The sequence below is a fragment of the Lynx rufus genome, unplaced genomic scaffold (genome assembly GCF_022079265.1).
Source record: "Lynx rufus isolate CCGP_SWC_20201006 ecotype Redwood Valley unplaced genomic scaffold, mLynRuf1.p SCAF_16, whole genome shotgun sequence".
Lineage (NCBI taxonomy): Eukaryota > Metazoa > Chordata > Mammalia > Carnivora > Felidae > Lynx > Lynx rufus.
Window position 1 is genome coordinate 16,403,860 of NW_025814830.1, and position 21,362 is coordinate 16,425,221.

Sequence of the window (21,362 nt, forward strand, 5' to 3'; positions counted from 1 at the left end):
CAGTATGTGAACAATAGAGAGGGACCACCACGAGCTGCCTCCTCCAGGAAGCCTCCTGGTGTTGCACCAGCCTCGGGTGTAATCCTTTCTCTGATGACATTATTGACAGCCCCTGATGACGTTGATCTCATGATATTCACCTCTGTTTCTCTTGTCTCCATGTTGACCATGAGGGCCTCTGGGGGCAGACGTCATATTTCCCTCAGGGCCTCAGGCTCCTTGTCTGTGAGGTGTGTGCTCACTTGCATGGAATAAGGGAGCTATAAACGCATTCGTATGTTGCTGTGGAAGGCATTTCCTAAAGGGGAGGACCTGGTGGAATAATCGAGGCATCCAGATTGCAGGAGAAGGGAAGCGCATAAGAGAAACCACGGTTTGTCGCTGGGGCACCTGCTGCCTGCAGGGAGGCAGGCCCCGCAGCGCAGACCTTTCCGGTGCTCGGGTGGTGACGGCCGCGGCCTCTTGTGTACACGGCCTTGCGCCACACAGAATGCTCGGCGCCTTCGGGCTGCTGCCTGCTCGTTTTCTTGCCTTTGTGCTTCTTCGTGTGTGTTGCCCTCTTCTCAGACCGGGTTCCTGCTTTGCGGCCAAGGATTTGAGCTGGAGGAGAAGGCAGCTTACTCGGGTTCACTGCACGTTCATTGTTGGCTGCTTTGTCTGGGAAACGGGAGCTGACTTTCACCTTCCCCTTTCTGTCCCGCGGCCACCGCAGCCTGCTTTCCCCAAGTTCCTCCCCGGTTTTAGGGTCCACTTTGTGATTCATAGATTTGTCCCAGAGTTACTTTACTTCGGTTTGAAGAAGTCACAAAGTTCATTATGTATAACGTATACATGTGTGTGTGTCTATATACGTATGTTCGCGCGTGCGCGCGCGCACACACACACACACACACACACACACACACACACAAAAGCAACTGAAGACTATAGCTGTTTCCAAGAAGAAAATAAGAAGCTTCTAAAGTTCACCAGAGACACTATCATCTGTTCATTTCACGGCAGTTATTAAATGCTACTCTGAGCAAGGTACCATGTTTAATGCTGAGGGTTCAACAATAAATAGGATTATATAGGAATATGTTTTCGCCGTCTTTACCCTTATGGAGCTTAAATTCTAGTGGGGGAGATGGAAAATACGTACTAATTACAGCTGTGGTTCATGTCACAGGGAAGAAGTACAGGACACAAAGCAGTCACGTTAACTGACCGAATATGGGATGTATGTCCTCCCCATCTCTGTCCTATATTTGAAAAAATACTGTCTAGATAAGAGCATACTACGTGTAACTTTCTCTTGCTCTTTAAGAACGCCATGCTGTGAATACCCTATGGGACCCGTCTGTCTTGCCAGATTGTGTTGCCAGCACGTAGCATGGTTCCTGTCCCCAGGTAGATGCTTTTCCGGCTGCAAGCAGTGGACTCCCACTCGAGCTCACTTCAGCGAAAGGGAAATACTGAATGTGAACTCCAGCATCTTGGTCACCTTCCTTCTGGCTACCCCAAGGAACGGGAGATTCTTCATAAACTGTGTCATCCCGAGCTCCCGGTGGCCCCCAGGTCCTTACTCCAGCCGCTCCTGAGATCTGCAGGGTCCGGCAGCAGCTGTCTGGGGCCCACATTTCACAGCACTGACTTTCTGGCCTTCAGTAGATGGGAGAGAATCAGTGAGGCCAACTAGCCAGCAGAAGTCACAGCGGGAAGGAGCTAACCGCCGCTGTCTGCCTCAGCCCGGTCACATGTTGATGGCTCGTTCCTGCCCCTCTCAGCTGTGTGATGGGCTAACCCATAGTAGTATTCCGTCCACTTCTGTTGGTGGAATGAGAAAAGAATATTCCAGTAGCCTCTGGAAGAGTACTTAATTGTTTCTGCCACCGCTCAGGGATCCCTGCCGCCCCAGTGGGTGAAAGCTGAATTTCTTCCCATGGGGTTTGGCCATCGGGCCAAGTTTGGCTGCCCCTGAATCAGCCCTGGGCATCAGAGTTGTTTATTGGGCTCTAAAAAACTGTGAACTTTTGAACATGTGTTCCCCCCACCCAGGTTTACCTGCCCCTCACACTCCTTTCTAAAGCACAGCTGGTTGGCCGCCTCATCCTCCTGTGACAGTGTGTGGCAGCTGAGGGTGCACCTGACTGCCCCCCTCCCCTGCCCCTCCCTCCTTGAGTTTGTCTCCTTTCAAAACCTTCCCATGATTCAGATGCCTGCATCCAGGCAGGCGCCTCCTGCCATCACCTGCTCTCTGACTGGACAGGAAGCTCTTACTCCCCGTGTTTCCTAGATTCCAACCCCAGAGGCCTGTGACACCCCCACACTGCTTCTATTTAATTAGCACCCAGCTAATTATATACTGTGGATTCTTCAGAGTGGGCTGGGCAGGCCCGCTGCTTCCCTGGGGCTCTTGTCCGTGGGGTATCAAGGATTCCCAGGTGGATTAGGGGTGGGGCCATTTGCCTACAGGAAAAACACAAATTTCAAAGGGAGATTAAATTTGTTCCTCTCCTTGCAATCTTTTAATTATGGGGTACGTAGGCTTTTGAGGGCCCGCCTGGGAACCTGTCAGCATGTCTTCCGAGTTCCAAAGAACTGACTTCCAAGTAAAATACCTAGACAGGCCAGCTGAGGGCACTGAGGTCTGTATTCCAGTTCTCAGCTCTTGTTTAGCGTAGATCCAGCCAACAAACGTTTATTGAGCACCCACTACGTGCCAGCCCAGCACTGTGCTGGGTTTCCAGGATCACACAGGTGGGTGGGGAGCACGGCATGCCTTCAGGGAATTCCAGAAGCAGGCCGTTGGTAGCTCAGAGGAATGAGTGTCAGGACAGAGGTCATCCTGGGCGCCCGTGGAGTGCCTAACGTGGCCTGGAGAAGAGTCCGGAGCATACCCAGGAGTAGCAGCATGCTAATGCTGGTTCTTGCTTTTATTCTACTGTCCTTTATTTATTTACTGTTGTATAAAAATTCTTTATAAAGGGGCTAGAGTAAAAACTTTTATTGTTAATCTTTGAAATAAGCAGGTCCCCAACCTAGGGTCTACTCAGAGACTCTAAACTTTGTGGCCTCCACGTAGGCTGTAATCTCCATGAGGTCTGCTCCAGAAGTCTCAAGCTCTGTCTTGGGAGGGCCCCCGAGACACTTGCACTTGACCCCGCGTCCTGTGGGCAGCTTCACTACTGCTCCTCGTCTCTGCCCTCCAGGGGCTGGCTTCCTTACCCCCCTCTCGGCCAGGGAGCCCGGCTCCTGCCTTCTGCCTGTAATGAAATGCTCCAGGCAGCATCATCTACCTGAAACTGGGGGGCCCTTGATGTTAGAGGACCCCTGCTCACTCAGCAAACATTCATCGGGTGCCTACTGTATTGTCGAACAGTGAGCAGGAATGGGGATCCAGTACAGCAGGAGCCGGTCGCGCTTTATTCAAATCAGGGAGGCAGAGAAGGCGCACGTAAACAGGTAAATAGAATGGAATCACAGTTGGGGTGAGGTTCTCCGAGGCACCTCAGAAGTTCCTGGTCTCTCACGTGGGACTGTGGGACTCCTTCATCCATGGAGCGGGCATGGGACCATCTCTGGGCCTCCCTGAGTTTGGGCGATAAACAGTCCCCCTCCTGGTTCATGGTGTTCTCTTGCCTGTGCCAGCTCTCAGGTCCCCAGGCTCTTCTTTCTGTGTTCCCTGCGACCATGAGGTTGTTTCTCAATTCATGCTTCTATCTGATGGCCTCCCTTTTCTTTCTTTAAGTTTTACTTGTATTAAAATATAAAATTATATGTGTTTTAAAAATATCTTTTGTTAAGTAATCTCAGTGCCCAACGTGGGGCTCAAACTCATGACCCTGAGATCAAGAGTCACATGCTCTATGGGGTGCCTGGGTGGCTCAGTCGTTTGAGCGTCTGACTGTGGCTCAGGTCATGATCTTGTGGTTTGTGAGATTGAGCCCCGCGTTGGGTTCTTGCTGACAGCTAAGAGCCTGGAGCCTGCTTCAGATTCTGACGCTACCTCTCTCTGCCCCTTCCCCACTCACGCTCTGTCTCTCTCTCTTCCTGTCAAAAATAACACACATTAAAAAAAGTCACATGCTCTACCAACTAAGCTTAATATCGAACATTTGATAGGAGAAGAAAGAGTAATATAAAGAGCCCCATGCATCTGTCACCCAGCTTCAGGAGTGATCAGTTCAGTGGCTGGTCACATGTCATTTCTGCTCCCTCCTGCCCTCTGCTCTCAGCTACTGGATTCTTTTGAAGCAAATCCCAGAAAAATTGTGTCAGGTTGTCATGTGGTTTTGTCTGCAGATATTTAGGGATGTGTTTTTAAATGACAAGGACTCTTAAAAAATGTAACCACAATGCCATTATCACAGCTAAAAAATTTCCTTAATGATTCTTCAGTGTTGTCAACTATCTAGTCAAATTTCCCAAACCGTCTCGTAATTGTTTGTCTGTTTGTCTGTTTTGCAGTGGGTTTGTTCAGATCAGGATCCAGAGGAGGTCCACAAGTTATGTTGGATTGAGGAGTCTTTAAGTCTGTCTTTTCTCCTCACTGCTGAGCTAAACTGGAGCACGCAGAGCCACACATACTGCGTGTGTGAGATGCGGTCAGTTTTGACATTTGTGTAGCCTTCTGAAACCATCACCACAGCTTTGTGTGTCTTTTTAGTTTTATCTTCCCCTTTCTTGTTTTCTTTCTCTTCCTTCCTTCCTTCTTTCTTTCCTTCCTTCCCCTTTCCTTTCCTTTCCTGTCCTGTCCTTCCTTTCCTTCCTTTCTTTCCTTTCTTTCTTTGAGATTCATTCCCCTGGGTCATTCACCCTGTAGTTTCCTGCATTTTGACTTTTGCCAGTTGCAGTCCCATGGTGGTGTTGACGGTGGTCCTCTGTTTCCTGTGTTTCCTGAAATTGGTAGTTAAATCTAGACGTTGATCTGATTCCGTCTTGATTTTTTTAGGAGGGGTGAGCCACTTCATCGACAGGGCTGTGTTCTTTTGTCAACAAGTGCCTCCTTTTTCTGCTGCGAGGAGTTGGCGTGTCCCCCATGGGGGGCGAGGCCATGCTGCTCTTTCTACCCTGCCTGAGGAAGCCCCTGATGACAGCCGCTCTCGATGGCTGCAGAGTTTTACGGTGTCTTTGCAGGGGGACGTCCAGCCAGCCCTGGGCTGAGCTCCCAGCACTGGCTCCAGGAAGTGGCAGGACTTTGAGTCATGGCACCGCCACTCACTGGCTGTGTGACCCTGGACAGTTTCCTCAGCTCCCTTGATCCTCAGTTTCCTTGGGCATGTATGTATGATGGGGATATGTGCAGAAGCCGTTTGCTTTGTGCTGGGTTGCTTTAGGAGAGAGGGCTCTGAGGGACTAGGCCGTCATCTTCCTTCTGGGTACACTTGAGTTTGAGAGAGTCCCTGAGCCATGCAGACTCGCTTGTTGGTGCCCAGTCGGCGTGGTGGCCACGGTCGGGCCAAAGTTCATGTCTCATGTTGAGCCTGCCCCAAAGACAGAGTCTGGCACGCCAAGACACCTTGGTGACGGTGAGAGTCTACACAGGAAGCTGTGTTTCTGCGGCTCACATTACAAACTATGATCATGACTAGGCTTAAAAAAAAAAAAAAGGCAGGGAAAAAAGACAGGAAGGAAGCTGTCTTTGAGGTGCAGGGATTCTCGTTCAGGTGGTGGGACTACATGTGCCTTTTTAGTTTCACTTTCCCAAACTACCCCGTCTTCATCTGGAACCATCCCTGAGCCTGCTGAGAATACAGTGGGGCACCTGGCACTGGCCGTGGGGCAGGACCCAGGGCGCCTGTGACCGCCTGCCCCTCTTCCCTGGTGGGGAGCGCAGCTTTGTCACCAGGACTTCATCACCCCCGTCACTCGGCTCCGTCAGCCAGTAGGTCCCCACAGCTGGATGCAGCCCGTCCTGCCAAAGCTGTACGTGGCCCATCTCTCAGCATTCACCCTCGTTGTTTTTTCCAGGTCCTGGTGCCCTGCAAGGGAAGCTTGTCAAGCAATGTTCAGTCTACATGTCAGTTTGAGTCCTATATTTTGGTACCAGTGGAAGAACACTTTCAGACCTTGAATGGAAAGGTATTCATCTCTTTTTGGGTCGCCCTGAGTCACTCTCTCAGTGCTTGGGAGGTGGGAGGGGGGAGGAGGGCAGGGAGACCTGCTTCTCACCCTGTCCCATCTGTGTTAAGTGGTGGCTCTGACACACACACACAGCAGCAGCCCCGTGGGGTGGGAGGAGATACTAGTCACGAGCAGGGCCTGGCTAGACCTCTGCCTGGGATAGGGAGGGAGGGGTGGGGGGTGGGGAGGGCGGGCATCTCTCCCTCAGCCCGTGGGCCTCCTGCTGATAAGTGCTCCTGAGAGCTCATTGGTTTCCAGGCCACAAACTGGACATCAGGGATGAATTTTAAATCTTTAAAAAACACGGTTTTGAAATCATCTCAAACCTACAGGAAGTTTCAGTAAAGTACAAGGAACTCTCATACACTCTTCCCCCAGCCAGCTCAACTGTTAGCATTTTGGCCCCATTTGTTTCGTCTGTCCCTCTCTCCCATCCCCCACACGCTATCATTACTTTTTCTGAACCTTTTTCAGAAAAAGTAAGTGTGAGTTACAGACACCACGTCCCTTTATTCTAAAACGTGGATTTCCTGCATCCTTACAGCAGAGTGATCACAATCCAGAAATTTAATAATAGGATACTGTTCAATATTTACCATCAATAGGATACTGTCCTCATACAAACTGTGCTAATGATACAAATAATTATTCCCTTTTATAGAAAAAAATTTTTTTTTTCTTTTTAGATCCAGGATCATGCAATGCATTCAGTTGTTGGTCTTTTTAGTTTTCTTCGATTTGGAACAGTCCTCAGGCTGTCTTTGTCTTTCGTGACATTGACAGTTATGTTTTGCTTTGTAGACTGTTCCTCAGCATGGGGTCCTCAGAGGTTTCCTCATGGTGGGAAGGGTGTTTCATCTTTCTCACTGTATCGTGACAGGAGACGCGTTGTCTGTCTCATTGTTGATGTTTAACTTTGGGGTCTATGTTTTCGTTCATTATTTATTTTGAGAGAGAGAGAGTGAAAGGCAGAGGGGGAGAGGGGATCCTAAGCAGGTTCCATCCTGTCAGCGCAGAGCCCGACGTGGGGTTCGACCCCACCAACCGTGAGACATGACCTGGGCCGAAATCAAGAGTCGGATGCTAAACCAACTGAGCCACCCAAATGCCCTGCATTTTCTTATTTTTTAGGTTGAGATAAAAAGATTCTGAGACAGGGAGGTCCGTTCCTCGCCAGGCCTGGCGTGGGTCCAGGTGCACTGGTGTTGGTGCTGTGGCTTCGTCCCTCGGACCCGGCAGCCAGGGCTCGTCAGCCCTGTGGTGGGAGGGGAGGGACGGGACACAAGGTTACCGGTGCACCAGCCCGGGGTCAGCAGCCCTGTTAGCCCTGCTGGTCACTGTGAGTTTGTTCTCTTTGAGGAACCCAAATCCACACAGAGAACATGGGAGTCAGGTTTATGGCTTGTCTGCCCAGGCACCCCAGCCACGGCCAGAGTGGTGAATGTGGGCAGGACTGCCGCATGCATGCTGGATCATTCTAGAAGAGCCTTCTTCCTTCCTCCTTTCCCAGAGGCACAGGTTTTCTTCTGCTCTGAGAGCAGCATGTTTCTCTGCTACAATATTTAAAAAGGATCAGAGTACTAAGGAGCCGCAGCTGCAGGGTGAGCAAAGGGGAAAGAAAACAGTTTTGTATCAAAAAGCAAAACAGAAGAGTATTCATGCGTGCCCCCCTCCCCCCGGCCCCACTGCAAACCCACACTGGAGTGAAGGCGGGAAGGTTAGAAGTGCGCTGTAGGGGCCAGGCTGAGAGCGGATGGACGGGCACCACCGGCTGTGGGTGCAGGGACGCCTTTCTTGTTCCAGGATGTCTTTATACAAGGAAACAGGATCAAATTAGGAGCCGGCTTCGCCTGTCTTCTCTCAGTGCCCATTCTCTTTGAAGAAACTTTCTACAATGAGAAAGAAGAAAGTTTCAGCATACTGTGTATAGCCCACCCTTTGGAAAAGAGAGAGAGTTCAGGTATTCTGGGAGAAAACCCCTTTCTCCTGATTTGGAGAATTGTGTTTCTTGAACTTCCTCCTGACAAAGCTGTTATTAACATCCTATAAACTATTCAAGAGCCCACTGGAAACCTGCATAACGTTATAGTAACTCCCCCAGGACTTAATCAAAAAGTCATCCAGAGCCAAGACAATGTGGCTTGGGTCTGCCATGTATGGTTGCACAGGTTGGATGTTACACAACTCCAGGAGGCAATATTGATGTAGATCTCTGTGTGAATGTTGCCCCCTGGAGTTGTGCAGAACGGGAGTCCTGGCTTTGACTGGGCCTCAGCTTTAGAGCTGCTCTTTACCGTTATTGCCCTCCAGCTTCACTATTGTGCCTCTCTGAGAGTCATTCAAAAAAAATTTTTTTTTGAATGTTTATTTATTTCTGAGACAGAGAGAAAAAGAGCATGAGTGGGGGAGGGGCAGAGAGAGAGGGAGACACAGAATCCGAAGCAGGCTCCAGGCTCTGAGCTGTCAGCACAGAGCCTGACGTGGGGCTTGAACTCACGGACCATGAGATCATGACCTGAGCCAAAGTCAGTCGCTCAACCAACGGAGCCACCCAGGCACCCCAAGAGAGCTAATTATTTTTAATAAATAATAATTCTTCAGTTGTTCCAGGAAATCGAGATAACAGTGTGCCAGATGTGCTCTGAGGCCTTTATTGTTAGGAGTCAGGGCTTCCTCACCAAGAGCCTCATGGGTCATGCCCATGGTCCCAAATTGTTTTGTCCAAGGAAAGGGCTTCAAGAGGACCGGGCTCTCTGGACCCTGAGCTGTCCTGTAACTGGGCTGCTCTTGGGTAGAATCTTGAAATAATTCCTATCCTCCTCTGGGAGATGGGGCTGCAGATCCTGGGGAAGCAGGGCAAAGGATGTGGTACTTGCCCCCTTAGGAAACTGTGAAGGCTTCAGCCATTCTGACCCTCTGTTTCTTTTTCAGAAGAGCCTTCAACATCTTCAGATCCCTTTTCCCTGAAAACCATCGAAGATGTGAGAGAGTTTTTGGGAAGACACGCGGAGAGATTTGATAGGAGCATTGCCTCTTTCCAGCGAACATTCCGGGAATGTGAAAGAAAGAGCCTGCGTCATCACATAGTCAGTAGCTGTGTCTTGCTTTGCCAGACATGCTCTGTTTCAGGCCAGTTCAAGAGCACGGGGATCCCTCTCAGTTCACTCTGAAACTTTGCTGCCTCCGCTGTTGGAAGTTTTGTTTAAATGTTTCTCTCTAACTGTAAAAGTAGTACAAGCCACCGGAGAACGCTTGAACATGACAAATATAAAGATGAATATTATTATCACCTATGTTAACCCCAGAGGAAATTTTCTCCTGCCCTTCATGCATATACAGCTAAAAAAAAAAAAAAAAAATTGAAAAAAAATCACATAATTTATTTGATAAGCTTGTATTAGGACTTCAATACAGGAAATACATCTTGCGAGATGTTCTCACTCCGGGACACATTACACGTTCTGGGTTTTGTGTCGTGGCCTCGGACTGTGAGAGTGACCGGTTTCTCTGTGTTGCACAGGACTCGGTGAATGCTCTCTACACCAAATGCCTCCAGCAGCTTCTGAGGGACTCTCACCTGGTAAGCAGCAGGACCTCCGAGAGAGAGAACTACGGTTTGCCCACATGCCGATCTAAGCCCTTTAACGGTGGTACCTTCTTGTTCCGCAGAAAATGCTTGCCAAGCAGGAGGCCCAGATGAACCTGCTGAAGCAGGCGGTGGAGGTAAGAGGTCAGGGTGGCGAGGGGCGAGAAGGCAGCGGTGCCAGCGGGCGCTCCTTGTCACCTCTGCACACCCCAAACGGGGGTCTGTTCGTTGATTCCACAGATGTACGTCCAGCACGATATTTATGACCTGATCTTTAAATATGTGGGGACCATGGAGGCAAGCGAGGTAGGTTCTAAATCGCTGTCATCCCGGTTGGAAGCTGCCTTCGAAACTTTTTAAGAAATCTGAAGCCTCGTTAAAAATCTGTTGTTAGGATGCTGCCTTTAACAAAATCACAAGAAGCCTTCAGGATCTTCAGCAGAAGGATATTGGTGTGAAACCTGAGTGCAGGTAAGGGTACGAGCTGCAGGATCTCGGCGTCCTCAGCGGCGGGGGCCGCTTCTTCTGGAAGCAGGGCTCTCAGTGGCAGGGGCCGCACGCTGGTTTGACTTAATCCATACTGAGGAGCAGTGCGGGGTATTTGTGACCAGAGATAAAGGGCCGAGGTTGGCAGATGAGTGTTTTGTGGCTGTCACCCTCCTGCACCTGTCATGCCAGCTGGTTGGGAGCTCCAGGGTGGGATTTGGCACAGCTGGTGTCTTGGCAGGCCCACCGCTCGCCCAGGTGGGTCCTGCGTGCGGGCGTCTCTCCTCACCTGCCTGTCTGAGGGAGGCCTGCCAGAGAGGCGCTGGCTTTTGAGTTAATTTCCGTTCCATTAGGATACAAAACTATCTAAAGTGGTTATGTTTAGACTGTTTTAACCCCTTGGAGCTATTTCACTCTGGGGCTGAGGACTCTTTTTTTCCCCCCTGATTTTCTGGTGCAGCTATAATATCATTTTGCATACTGAGTGGGACATTCAGAGGTGTTGAGTTTTGCCACTGACCTGAGTCAGGTTGCTTCTGAGTTTCTGTGCGTGTTTTTCGTTACTTACAGTTTGTGGGAAGCAGTGTAATAGGCCAGGGAAGAAAGGCCCTTACACTGTGGTCTTAAGTTGTCACTTTCCAAATTTTTTCACAGCTTCAACATACCTCGTGCAAAGAGAGAGCTGGCTCAGCTGAACAAATGCACCTCTCCGCAGCAGAAGCTGGTTTGTTTGCGGAAGGTGGTACAGCTAATTACACAGTCTCCCAGCCAGAGAGGTTTGTGTTTGGGGCAGGGGGCCGGCCGGGGCGTAGATACATCCACATGCAGATCTGTCAAGGAGCAGTGTTCTCTTATTTGTTTTTAAATTTATTTTAATGTTTATTCATTTTTTGAGAGGGGGGTGGAGAGAGAATGCGCTGGGGAGGGGCAGAGAGAGAGGGAGACACAGAATCCAAAGCAGGCTCCAGGCTCTGAGCTGTCAGCACAGGGCCCGATGCAGGGCTTGAGCCCACGAACCATGAGATCGTGACCTGAGCCGAAGTCAGACGCTTAACCGACTGAGCCACCCAGGCACCCCGGAGCAGTGTTATCTTAAAGGATCATACAGATGGGCTCACATGCAGCAGACTGTTCCAGCATGAGCCCCCTGGAGTCTGCTCTGATGCGTGGGTGCCTAGTAATGGGGGTGAAGAGGTAGGTGAGGTATGATTCGGGTAAGAAAATGGTGGCAGAGAAGCAGCGGCCTCAAAAATGAGCCAGGCTGCCCCACACCTGCATGGACATCATGCAACTGATATATAAATCAGAATCCAAGCTGCGTAGGTCCTTTGAGAACCTGACTTTGCAAAGTGAATGACACTGTCTGCTCGAGTCTGAACTTGCCTGGGTGCAGGAGCGTGTATGATTGACTTTAAACTTCCTATTGTGTGTTCTCTTGAACCTGTCACAGCACTGGGGCGGGGGGGGGGGGTTGGTATTCGTTTGGTCCAGTGCCGAATTGTCCACTGGCCCCTTCTGCAGTTGTGTTCCAGTCTGACAATGTTTGGTTGATAACATTCCTTGGCTAAAATTAAACACCTTTAATCTTAAAGAAAAATGAGCCAAGCTGGTGATGGGTACACGGGGGTTCGACTGTTCATTAGACCGCTCTTCCTAATTTTGTGTATGCTTAAAATTTTCCATTATAAAAAGTAAAGCAAAATAAGCTAAGACGAAAAAAGTAAAGGGGAGTCATACCTGTGTGCCCAGATAGGGGATGATTTTCAAAGCACGTCGAGTGTAATAAATGGGAGTGTATATGGTGCACTTCTAACAGCATTCCAGAAAAAGGAGGCGGCTGTATGTGCACGACGGCGAGTTCCTAGACTGTCTCTGGAGAGGCAGGTGGGAAGCCACAGCAGTAGCGTCTGGGGGAAGAAGACTGCCTGGCAGGGATGGGAGAGACAGTCATAGACTGCTCTTTTGCGCTATTCGAGTTTTTAGAATGATTAGTGAACGGAGTCCTTAAAATTTCGAAGTGGAAAAAATGGAAACGGCTAAATGTGAGCATTAGGATCTGCAGTACGTAAAACGGAAATAATCTCAGGAGGGAAGAGGCTTTTCGAGGTGGCTCTGGGCACACCTCTGCCCACCTTCACTGACTCTAACCGTCCTGGAAGGTGGCGAGGGGTAGTCTGCTGGGAACCCCCTTCTTTTGCTAGGCATTCCCCTCAAATGTGACGTCTATTTAGGACACTGTAAAGAAAAATCATAGAGTTGAACCGCTCCCTGAGGCGTAGCCTTACTGGATTGTGGTTTTGTGGGCTGGATGATGGTGGGGAGTTGATATGCTTGTTGGTCTGTTTGAATCTCATGCTGGCTTCGAACACGTGTTTCCTTCCTGCAGTTAACTTGGAGACCATGTGTGCTGATGATCTGCTATCAGTCCTGTTATATTTGCTTGTGAAAACGGAGATCCCTAATTGGTAATATTTTCTGTTGAAATACTTTTTGAAAATGGCAAGATGGTTTTAGTCTAACTGCAGGAGATTGAGCACCCCTTGTGAGTCCGTTGCTGTGCCTGCCCTACACCCGTTCCGGGGGGTGGCTATCATTCCACTTCCAGATGGGGAAACTGAGGCCCACAGAGCTTATGTTTCTTGTTCTGGAAGACACAGCTAGTCAGTGATGGAACAGGAAGCTGGCTTCAGTTCCGACTCCAAAGCCCATCCTCTTCCGATGGGAACCCCTGGTTCGCTTTACAGTAATCAGCTTTTTAAAAACTAGCATACTCCAGGAAAGGACCAGGTGGTTTTACTTATTTTCCTAATTGCACATGCGCTAGAGGTTAAGGGGGTAGCAGTCATAGGTCCCCGGAGCTAACGGACTTCAGTCACTCACGCCAGCTTGAGTGACTGCATTGTTTGTGGAGAGGTGTGAATGGGATATACAACAAGAAAAAATGAAACTTTTTTCTTCCTTTTGATAGGATGGCAAACCTGAGTTATATCAAAAACTTCAGATTTAGCAGCTCAGCGAAAGATGAATTGGGATACTGCCTGACCTCCATTGAGGCTGCGATCGAATATATTCGGCAAGGAAGCCTCTCCGTTAAGCCGCCTGTAAGATCCCTCCTGCCTGGCCTTTCTTTGTGGATGTCAGGGCATGTTTGATAGGGTTCTGAGGTTGGGGGTGAGGAAGGGGATTCTTAAATGTCCCCCAAGAACGAGGCCTCTGTTGTCTAAGGGCTGTGAGACTTGACAGTCACCTAGCAGACTGAAGTGCTAAAATTGGTTGTGAAAGTGGCAGATTACGACCGGGATTCACGTGGTTAAAATCCTGCTTCGTTAATCGTCACCATCCTCAAAAGCGTAGGCAGGAGGGGGAAGCTAGAAACCATGAGTTTGGGTATGTAGGCAAGAGATGAGGTTATTAATAAATGCAATTTTAGGACTCAGTGGTCTTATTATTTTCTTGGCGAGCTTTGCTTAGGGGAAGTGATTATATTTCTACATGAAATATGAGAATCTTAAACCGGGGTTGCATTGCTGGCCTGTTTTCACCAGCCAGCAAAATGTGACCATACCCCCAGAAATCACAAAGTTGAAATTGGTAAAGTGAAGAGATTCCTGTATTACACACGAGGAGTCCTGAGGATTGAACACTCCCTTGATCTTAATTTTCTGCTGATGTCAGAATCTCCCAAAGTAATGATAAGTTAATATATCTGGAAAATACCCATAGGCCTGCCCAGACAGGTGCACTTGGCTAAAAACAGTTCCCCTGACTTCATTCATTGTTAACATGTATATGTGCTTTCCTGTCTTCCCATCCGTGTATACTTCACATAATTTATATCATATATGGCATTTTACACTGTAACGGTGGTCGTATTTTTTTCTGATGAGAAAACCAATACTTGCTTACAAACAATATTTGCAATATACAGTTGACCCTTGAACAACGCAGGGATTAGAGTTGCTGACCCCCCGTGCGGTTGGAAATTGGTATATAACTTACGACTCCTCAAAAACTTAACTATGAGTAGTCTACTGTTGACCAGAAGCCTTACCAATAATATAAACGGTCAATTAAGACATATTTGGGGGACACCTGGGTGGCTCAGTCAGTTAAGAGTCCGACTTCGGCTCAGGTCAGGATCTCAGGGTTCACGAGTTCAAGCCCCGCGTCCAGCTCTGTGCTGACAGCTCGGAGCCTGGAGCCTGCTTCGGATTCTGTGTCTCCCATTCTCTCTGCCCCTCCCCTGCTCGTGCACGTGCTCGCTCTCTCTCTCTCTCTCTCTCTCTCAAAAATAAATAAATAATTAACTAAAAACCTAAAAAAAAAAAAAAAAAAAGAAAGAAAAAAACACCCTAAAAAAAAAAAAAGACATATTTTGTATGTTGTACATATTCTATACCGTATCCTTAAAGTAAGCTGGAGAAGAGAAAGCATTATTAAGAAAAACACAAGGCCGAGAAAATACATTTAGAGTACTGTGCTGTGTCTGTCGCCATATAAGCAGACCCATACACTTCAAACCTGTGTTGTTCAAGGGCCAGGCTAGCTGTATAAAGTTGCAGTGAAGAGAATAAATACCTCTCATAAACTCACTAGCTGGAGATGACTTACTAACCTTTTGGTACGTATCTTTTTTCTATGCCTATGCAATTATATTTTTAAGGAAAATTTGAGATTATGCTCCTCTTGTTGGCACGTAGGCTGATGGTAGGAATTGCCTGACGTCCCTCGTGGGGTCAGGGGTGCCCCTGGTCACCTGGAGGGAGGTGCCCGCCTCCTGAGGGTGCAGCTCTCCCCTTGCCGTCCCCGTCCTGCACCATGGCCACCCTGATTGCTTACTTTCTGTGGTGTGTAGGCAGGAAGCTCAACGCTTGAAACCTTTGACCAGAGCATAAGGAGGTGGCTGACCACAGAGCAGCAGTCAGCTTCCCACATCCACTTTGACTTCATACAATGTCCCAAGTGGGGTCGGGAGAGGTTTTTGTTTGTTTGTTTGTTTGTTTGATTTTTATTTATTTAAGATTTTAAGTAATCTCTACACCCAACACAGGGCTTGAACTCACAACCCCGAGATCCAGAGTCGCGTGCTCCACCGACAGAGCCAGCCAGGCGCCCCTGGACTGGGGGGCGTGTTGAGGGGTGGCCCTTCTTGTGCTGGTGTTGGCTTGAGCCTGATAACTTGTGTTTGCCCTGGGCAAGGCTGTCTCTCTAAGTTTATGTCCATTTCTTGTCTACACCGAAGACGATGCTGTATGTTTGACCTCCTGCTGGGAGTTTACGAGAAACAAATAGGGTATTTGAAAGTGCCTTTGTGAAGCAGAAGATGATCCTGGTGCCCTTAACTTGCTCTTCCAACACCCCTGCATCCGGGCATCTCTGTTTCCTGGTCCTCTGGTGCATCCTGCATGGATGGCCCCAAGGAAGGCCATTAGTTTGGGTGGGCAAGGTAGGGACACAGCCCAGTGTGCCCCTCTTGTCCGGGGTGTCTGACCCTGGTCCTGGTCCTGCCTTCCTGGGTGGGGGGTGGTTGGTCCTGTCAGATGTCGGGACAAGGTGTGCATCATCCTTACAGCTGGCCGTGAAGCCAGTCCCTTGGGTCTTGAGTGGGTCAGGCCTGAGAGATCCTTACCTTTATTGACAGAGCAGGTAGTATGGCTTCCTTGTCTTTTGTGACGCCGGCACTGAGATTCTCCCGGTGGCGTTGCCTCGTCCTTAGCTGCTGACTGGATTCTTGTCAGCAGTGCAGTTCCATCTTGGAATGTGGGAGGCCACTGCCCTGTGTTGGTGTCCTTTACTGGGGAAGGAGCTTAAGTGTATCCGCACACAGCGGGTGAGGTTTCTGAAAAGCATTAAGGACTAAGTATTAGTAAATCAAATTATGTTTTACTATTCCTTCTTTATATAACACGATGTTGGTTCACAGAAAGTTTACCCCCCAAGATATCATTGTACTTGAGGTGACCTTATATATATTCTTTAAGCACAAAGACTTAAAAGTCTCGTAAATAAAGACTAGCTTCTTGCAAATGAGCATTACTGAGATGACTCTAGTTTAACCTGTGTAGACCAGAAAACGGGGAGCACTCTGTTCCAGCTCTGTGGGCTTCTGGTCTTTGTCTCTTTATTGAGCTTCTAATAAATAGTATTTACCCCTTTCCCAAATAGATCTGAGCTGATATGTGGTCTCTTCTGGTAGCTCATTTCTCCTTGAAGATTCAGGACCTCAGGGCTTGCCCCTCTTCATCACTGCCATTCATGTAGTTACCCAGAGTCGAGGAAGGGACCCCAGATTTACCTGAGCAACAATGTATTTGACATTTCTCTGACATTAAGCTGCGTGGCCTATAAATCACTGAGTAAAAACAGGTTTTTAGAGCCTTATATCCCCGATGGTAGGTGGGAGCAAAATGGCTCTCACCCTGAGGGGTTGGTATGTGTTTGCCGGGTTAATCCTTTCAGGGCAGCTGGTGTGAGGGACCCTGTCTGACAGAGGACCCCAGAAATGGGCCATCCCTTGAGGTGCTGTTGGCTCTGTCTTTAGCTGGATCTCTAAAGTCAGAACTTATAGGGCCATCAAGGGCCTTCTCCCATAATTTTGTCAGGGTTTGGGGAGTTCTTCTAGCAGCAACTGGCTGGGGAAGACATCTCCCTTTACTTCCCACTGAAACTTCTGAGGAAGTTAATTTGTCATTAGTCAATTTGCAGGTGCTCCGGTGAGCATTGAAGTGTCTTGCTAGGGATTATTTCATAAAGTAAGGATGCAGTTTTAGGTTTTTGTAGCTAGGTAGATATTACCTGCAATACAAGACCTGAGTTTATTATTTGGGGTGGACCCCGGTATGTTCTAGGATTTGGGAACAGTGGCCATGTTGTCTGCTATTTTCCGAAGTATGTTAGAAAGGCAAGACCCCTCTCTCTCCTGCTGGTTGACACTGGGAAGTGCAGAACAGCCTGTCAAATGGGTTTCTCGTCTGTATGCCCAGATAAAGTAGCAGGGGATAGGGCTAGGCAGGCGTTAGGACAGCAGTTTGAGAGGAGGAGGAGGAGGACAGGACAATCCAGGCTTCGATCTGGAGAGTGATGGTGTGTGCACGCTACATTCCACACTTAGCGGTGACACATTCCACACAGGGGTGCGCATCTGCAGCGTGCCACCCCTCGCCCACGTCCCCACCGGGAAGGGACCATCACAGCTGCCGCTTCCTGTGGGGACAGACGGGAAGTGCTTCTCCCAGCCGGTTGCGGATCTGCTGTCTGGCTCAGGGAGAGAGGCACTGCCGATCCTGTTCTGTGCAAAGTAGCAAGGACTGCCCCCGGGCTCTCCATTTTGAAGGATCTGCACTGACATCTTGTGACAAGTTGATAAAACAGATTGTTGGGTTTTTCCTGCAGGAGTCTGAAGGATTCGGTGACAGGCTGTTCCTGAAGCAGCGAATGAGCTTACTGTCTCAGATGACTTCAACTCCCATTGATTGTCTGTTTAAGGTAAGACACCCAAGACATCCTTGTGGGCGCAGGTGTGTGAGGAACGTTTCATCTTTCTGCATCTCTGGGGTCTCTGGAGAATCCGTCGGGGCGGTCTGCTTGGTGAAACACCACGGTTCCTTTTGTGCTCCGGGTGGGTGGCCGGAATACTGAGCTTTTATGTCTGTCTACCTCCCCCCAGGTGTGCTGTGCCACAGCCGGGAGGGGCCAGCACACCAAGGGCACTGGGCCTCGCCGACAGCCCTCTGCCCGGCTGTCCTCTCTCCCCTCGGCAAAATATGACTTGTTCTCCGTGGTCTGCTCTGTGGAGCCTCACTGGTGGCCTCTGCGGAGCTGACAACTCTCCTGGGCTCCAGGAGCCCCGTGTCGCCAGTGTTTGTGGGAGCTCGCCCCAGGCTGGGAGCTCAGCGCCTGGTGGTGGTTTCATCACTCATGCATTGAGCCCTGGGAGGCTGACAAGGTACCCTGCTGGGTAGTTGGCGAGGGCTGAGTGAAGGCACCCCTCCGGGAGCCTGTGGGTGCTTCTGGCTACCCAGAACCACACTGTGTTGGTGGAGCACTCCCCGGGGGCAACGTGCTCCCAAGAACATCTCATCTCCTGAGAGGGGCACATCCAGGAATCGCAGGGGTGAGCCCTGTAGGCCTGTTGGTTGATGGATCTCTTGCTAACTGCAGCCGTTCCCTTTCCCTCCAGACCAAGGCTCTGTTAGAATACAAGGGGACAGCACCGAGGGGTGTGCTAGTGAGGAGTCAGCATCCACACTGAGGTTCAGGAGGTGTGGTCCTCCCCCACCGTTGGTTTGGGAATTTTGTCACGTCGTTGTTGTCTTCAATTACAGAAGATTTGTAACATTTCCAAAAGTGAACAGAGTATAAATGCACACCCACGGGGCTATCTTCGTCTTTTTTTTGTCTCCACCCCCACCCGCTTGCCCTGTCCGCCAGGTTATTTTGAAACACATCCCAAAGAGCAAGTCGTGTCATTTATCTGTACAGAGATCCTGGCTTCTGTAAGGAAGCTCCAAAAATTCACGCCTTAAAAAGCAAGTAATTCCTTAAGATTGACAGTATTTTTGATGTCACTTTTTAGCACATTGCCTCAGGTAACCAGAAAGAAGTGGAAAGACTTCTGAGCCAAGGTGACCAAGATAAAGATGCCGTCCAAAGGATGTGTCATCCTCTGTGCTTCTGCGATGACTGTGAGAAACTGGTCTCCGGGTAAGAAGGTCCCCGGGGAGGCCAGCAAGTGGCAGGGCAGGGCTTTCACACTAGTTGTGCAGTTTTGAATAAAGACCTTCCCCTCGCTGCGCTCCGCTTCTGCTGCTGTAAAGTGGAGACAAAAACACCCGCCTCTTTGGAGAATCAGATGGGGTAAAGTTCGTAAAAATACTTGGCGCTCTGCGGGGCGGGATGCCAGAGTAGGCAGGCACAGAGCCTGCCAAGCCTCAGAAAGTATATCTTAGGATGGGAGGGATGTCAGTTTCTCCCAGTAACCCTTCGGGTTTCTCTTCCCTTCGTCAGGCTGTTTCCAGGCTGTGTCGCTGGATGTCATGGCCTAGAGGGGGTGGGTGGGGGGAGGGAGTCTACCAGCCACCTCACCCTGCAGGAGGTCAAGCAGGGACTGGATGATCTCTGGGAAGCTCTTAAAGAGACCCAGCTTGGCTCACACCCCTGAGATCTGTCTGCTAGCCCCAGGACCCTGGCATGTCCAGCATGGTAGGGAGAGGCTTTGCCCTTCTGTTCCAAGGATATATTTTTCTGTATCTTCCTCTTTTAGGAGGCTGAACGATCCCTCCATTGTGACTCCATTTTCCAGAGACGACAGGGGTCATACACCACTCCATGTGGCCGCCCTCTGTGGTATGTGGTTTTGTGTTGGCCTTTGGTTGGGCTTTTAAGGCAGAGGGATGGAGTTGGGGGTGGTTCAGCAGAGGCCTGACGGACAGGGCGGTGGAGTTGGGGGTGGAAGGGGCCGTGCCATGGGCCACTTCACCACCTTCTGTTGCTGAGGGGTGGACTGGAGCCGAGCCCCCTCCAGACACCCTACAGTGTCCTGAATCTGTAGAGTCTGACTTGATGTTAGCTCTGGTTCCTCTCGAGCAGAAAAACACTTCCTGGCATGTCTCCTGCCAGAGAAGAGAGTAAAATAACGGGGCTTCACATTTAGGGTTTGGAGAGCCTCTGCTCTTTCCTTCTCTGTGGTGCAATCCTTCTGTTCCCCAGGGCAGGCATCCCTCATTGACCTCCTGGTTTCCAAAGGCGCGGTGGTAAACGCCACGGACTATCACGGGTCTGCCCCGCTTCATCTCGCGTGCCAGAAGGGCTATCAGAGTGTGACGGTGAGCAGGGGAGCCACCCCCGGCTCAGCGTGCTGCCCTCGTGGTCATGCACCTGTGTCGCATCTTGGGTCTGCTGCAGCCTCAGGGAAGGGCTGTGCGTCTGAGCCTCAGGGGTCTCCCTGTGGGTCCATGGGACAAGACCCTTCGGTGTAGACCTGACACAACAGGATGGCTTCGGGGAAGGAGGGTGGGGCTCTAGGCCTTTTCCTTGAATGTCTCAGCACTTCGCAGGGAAGGCTGGGAGTGATGGATCATTTTAACTGTAGTGTAGGGAGATATGGTTGCAGTTGGAAATGGGCCACCTCCCCGTGGGGCTCCAGGCTACGCCTCCCGCGGGAAGTGTGCACCTGCAGCGGCCAGGGGGGCTGGGGCTCACCCGATCTCTCCTCTCCTTTGGAAGCTGCTGCTGTTGCACTACAAAGCCAGCCCCGAGGTGCAAGACAACAACGGCAACACGCCTCTCCACCTGGCCTGCACCTACGGCCACGAAGACGTAAGTGGCGCTTCCCGCTCCCAGGGTAGCTGTTCTTTCCCTTTCTCGCTCCTGGAGGGAGGTGCACTTCCGATTGGTTTAACATCGTTAGTTTATGTCGATCGTTATTGGAACATTTGGCGTGCAATTTCTTTTTAATTAAAAACATCTTAAATTTATTGCAGATGTTCTACTGAAATAACAGAAATCTAAACTTTAATTGCCCGTTAGCTTATCCTGAAATTAAATCATTGTCACTCATCCCCACGGCCATCTGGTTCTTACCTTTGTTCGTATTCAGTTTTTATGTTTTGGGGTTTGGAACAATAGCAAAAATTCTATCATTTCTGTCTCCACTTAACATTTAACTGTGTGTGTGTTATTTTGCCACAGCCACTCTGTCTCCGTCTTCTCTGTGTGGTAACACAGGGGTGGGTTTATACAGGTTGAGGCCGGATTAGGTGGTTGATGTGCAAAAACAAGATCATACCCTACACGTCTTTATGCAACTTTTTCTTTTTTAAGTTTGTTTATTTTGAGAGAGGGCAGGGGGAGGGGGGAAAAAAGAGAGGGAGAGAGAGAATCCAAGCGGGCTCTGCACTGACAGTGCGGAGCCCGACGCGGGACTCGAACTCACGAACCATGAGATCGCGACCTGAGCCGAAATCAAGAGTCAGATGCTTAACCAACTGAGCCACCCAGGTGCCCCTATGCAACTTACTTCATTACCAGTGCATCATGGAAATCCTGTAGGTCAGTAAATGTAGATCCAGCCCGTTCTTTAATCACTACCCAGTGATCTGTTACATGTGTGGTGTCTGTGTCCCCAAGACTGCCCCTTGGTTCAGTACTTTGCTAGGACGACTGAGAGGACTCAGCATATGGTATT

The 21,362-nt window shown here is 49.7% G+C and overlaps 1 protein-coding gene across 4 annotated transcripts in view; it reads left to right on the forward strand.

Annotated features, from left to right (window-relative positions):
- Positions 1–21,362, forward strand: part of ANKRD27 (ankyrin repeat domain 27) — a 51,753-nt gene that overhangs the window by 11,679 nt on the left and 18,712 nt on the right. For 2 of the 4 annotated variants that reach the window (XM_047078316.1, XM_047078318.1), the window contains exons 3-17: positions 5,953–6,063; positions 7,909–8,065; positions 9,037–9,191; positions 9,626–9,685; positions 9,775–9,828; positions 9,932–9,997; positions 10,086–10,162; positions 10,832–10,953; positions 12,564–12,642; positions 13,146–13,278; positions 17,570–17,662; positions 18,753–18,880; positions 19,440–19,522; positions 19,886–20,001; positions 20,402–20,494. In XM_047078316.1, coding sequence (XP_046934272.1) covers positions 5,953–6,063; positions 7,909–8,065; positions 9,037–9,191; positions 9,626–9,685; positions 9,775–9,828; positions 9,932–9,997; positions 10,086–10,162; positions 10,832–10,953; positions 12,564–12,642; positions 13,146–13,278; positions 17,570–17,662; positions 18,753–18,880; positions 19,440–19,522; positions 19,886–20,001; positions 20,402–20,494 — 1,527 coding nt within the window. Of the gene's footprint in view, positions 1–5,952; positions 6,064–7,908; positions 8,066–9,036; positions 9,686–9,774; positions 9,829–9,931; positions 9,998–10,085; positions 10,163–10,831; positions 10,954–12,563; positions 12,643–13,145; positions 13,279–17,569; positions 17,663–18,752; positions 18,881–19,439; positions 19,523–19,885; positions 20,002–20,401; positions 20,495–21,362 lie in introns of those variants that run through there. The other 2 variants (XM_047078319.1, XM_047078320.1) reach the window with 2 other exon arrangements.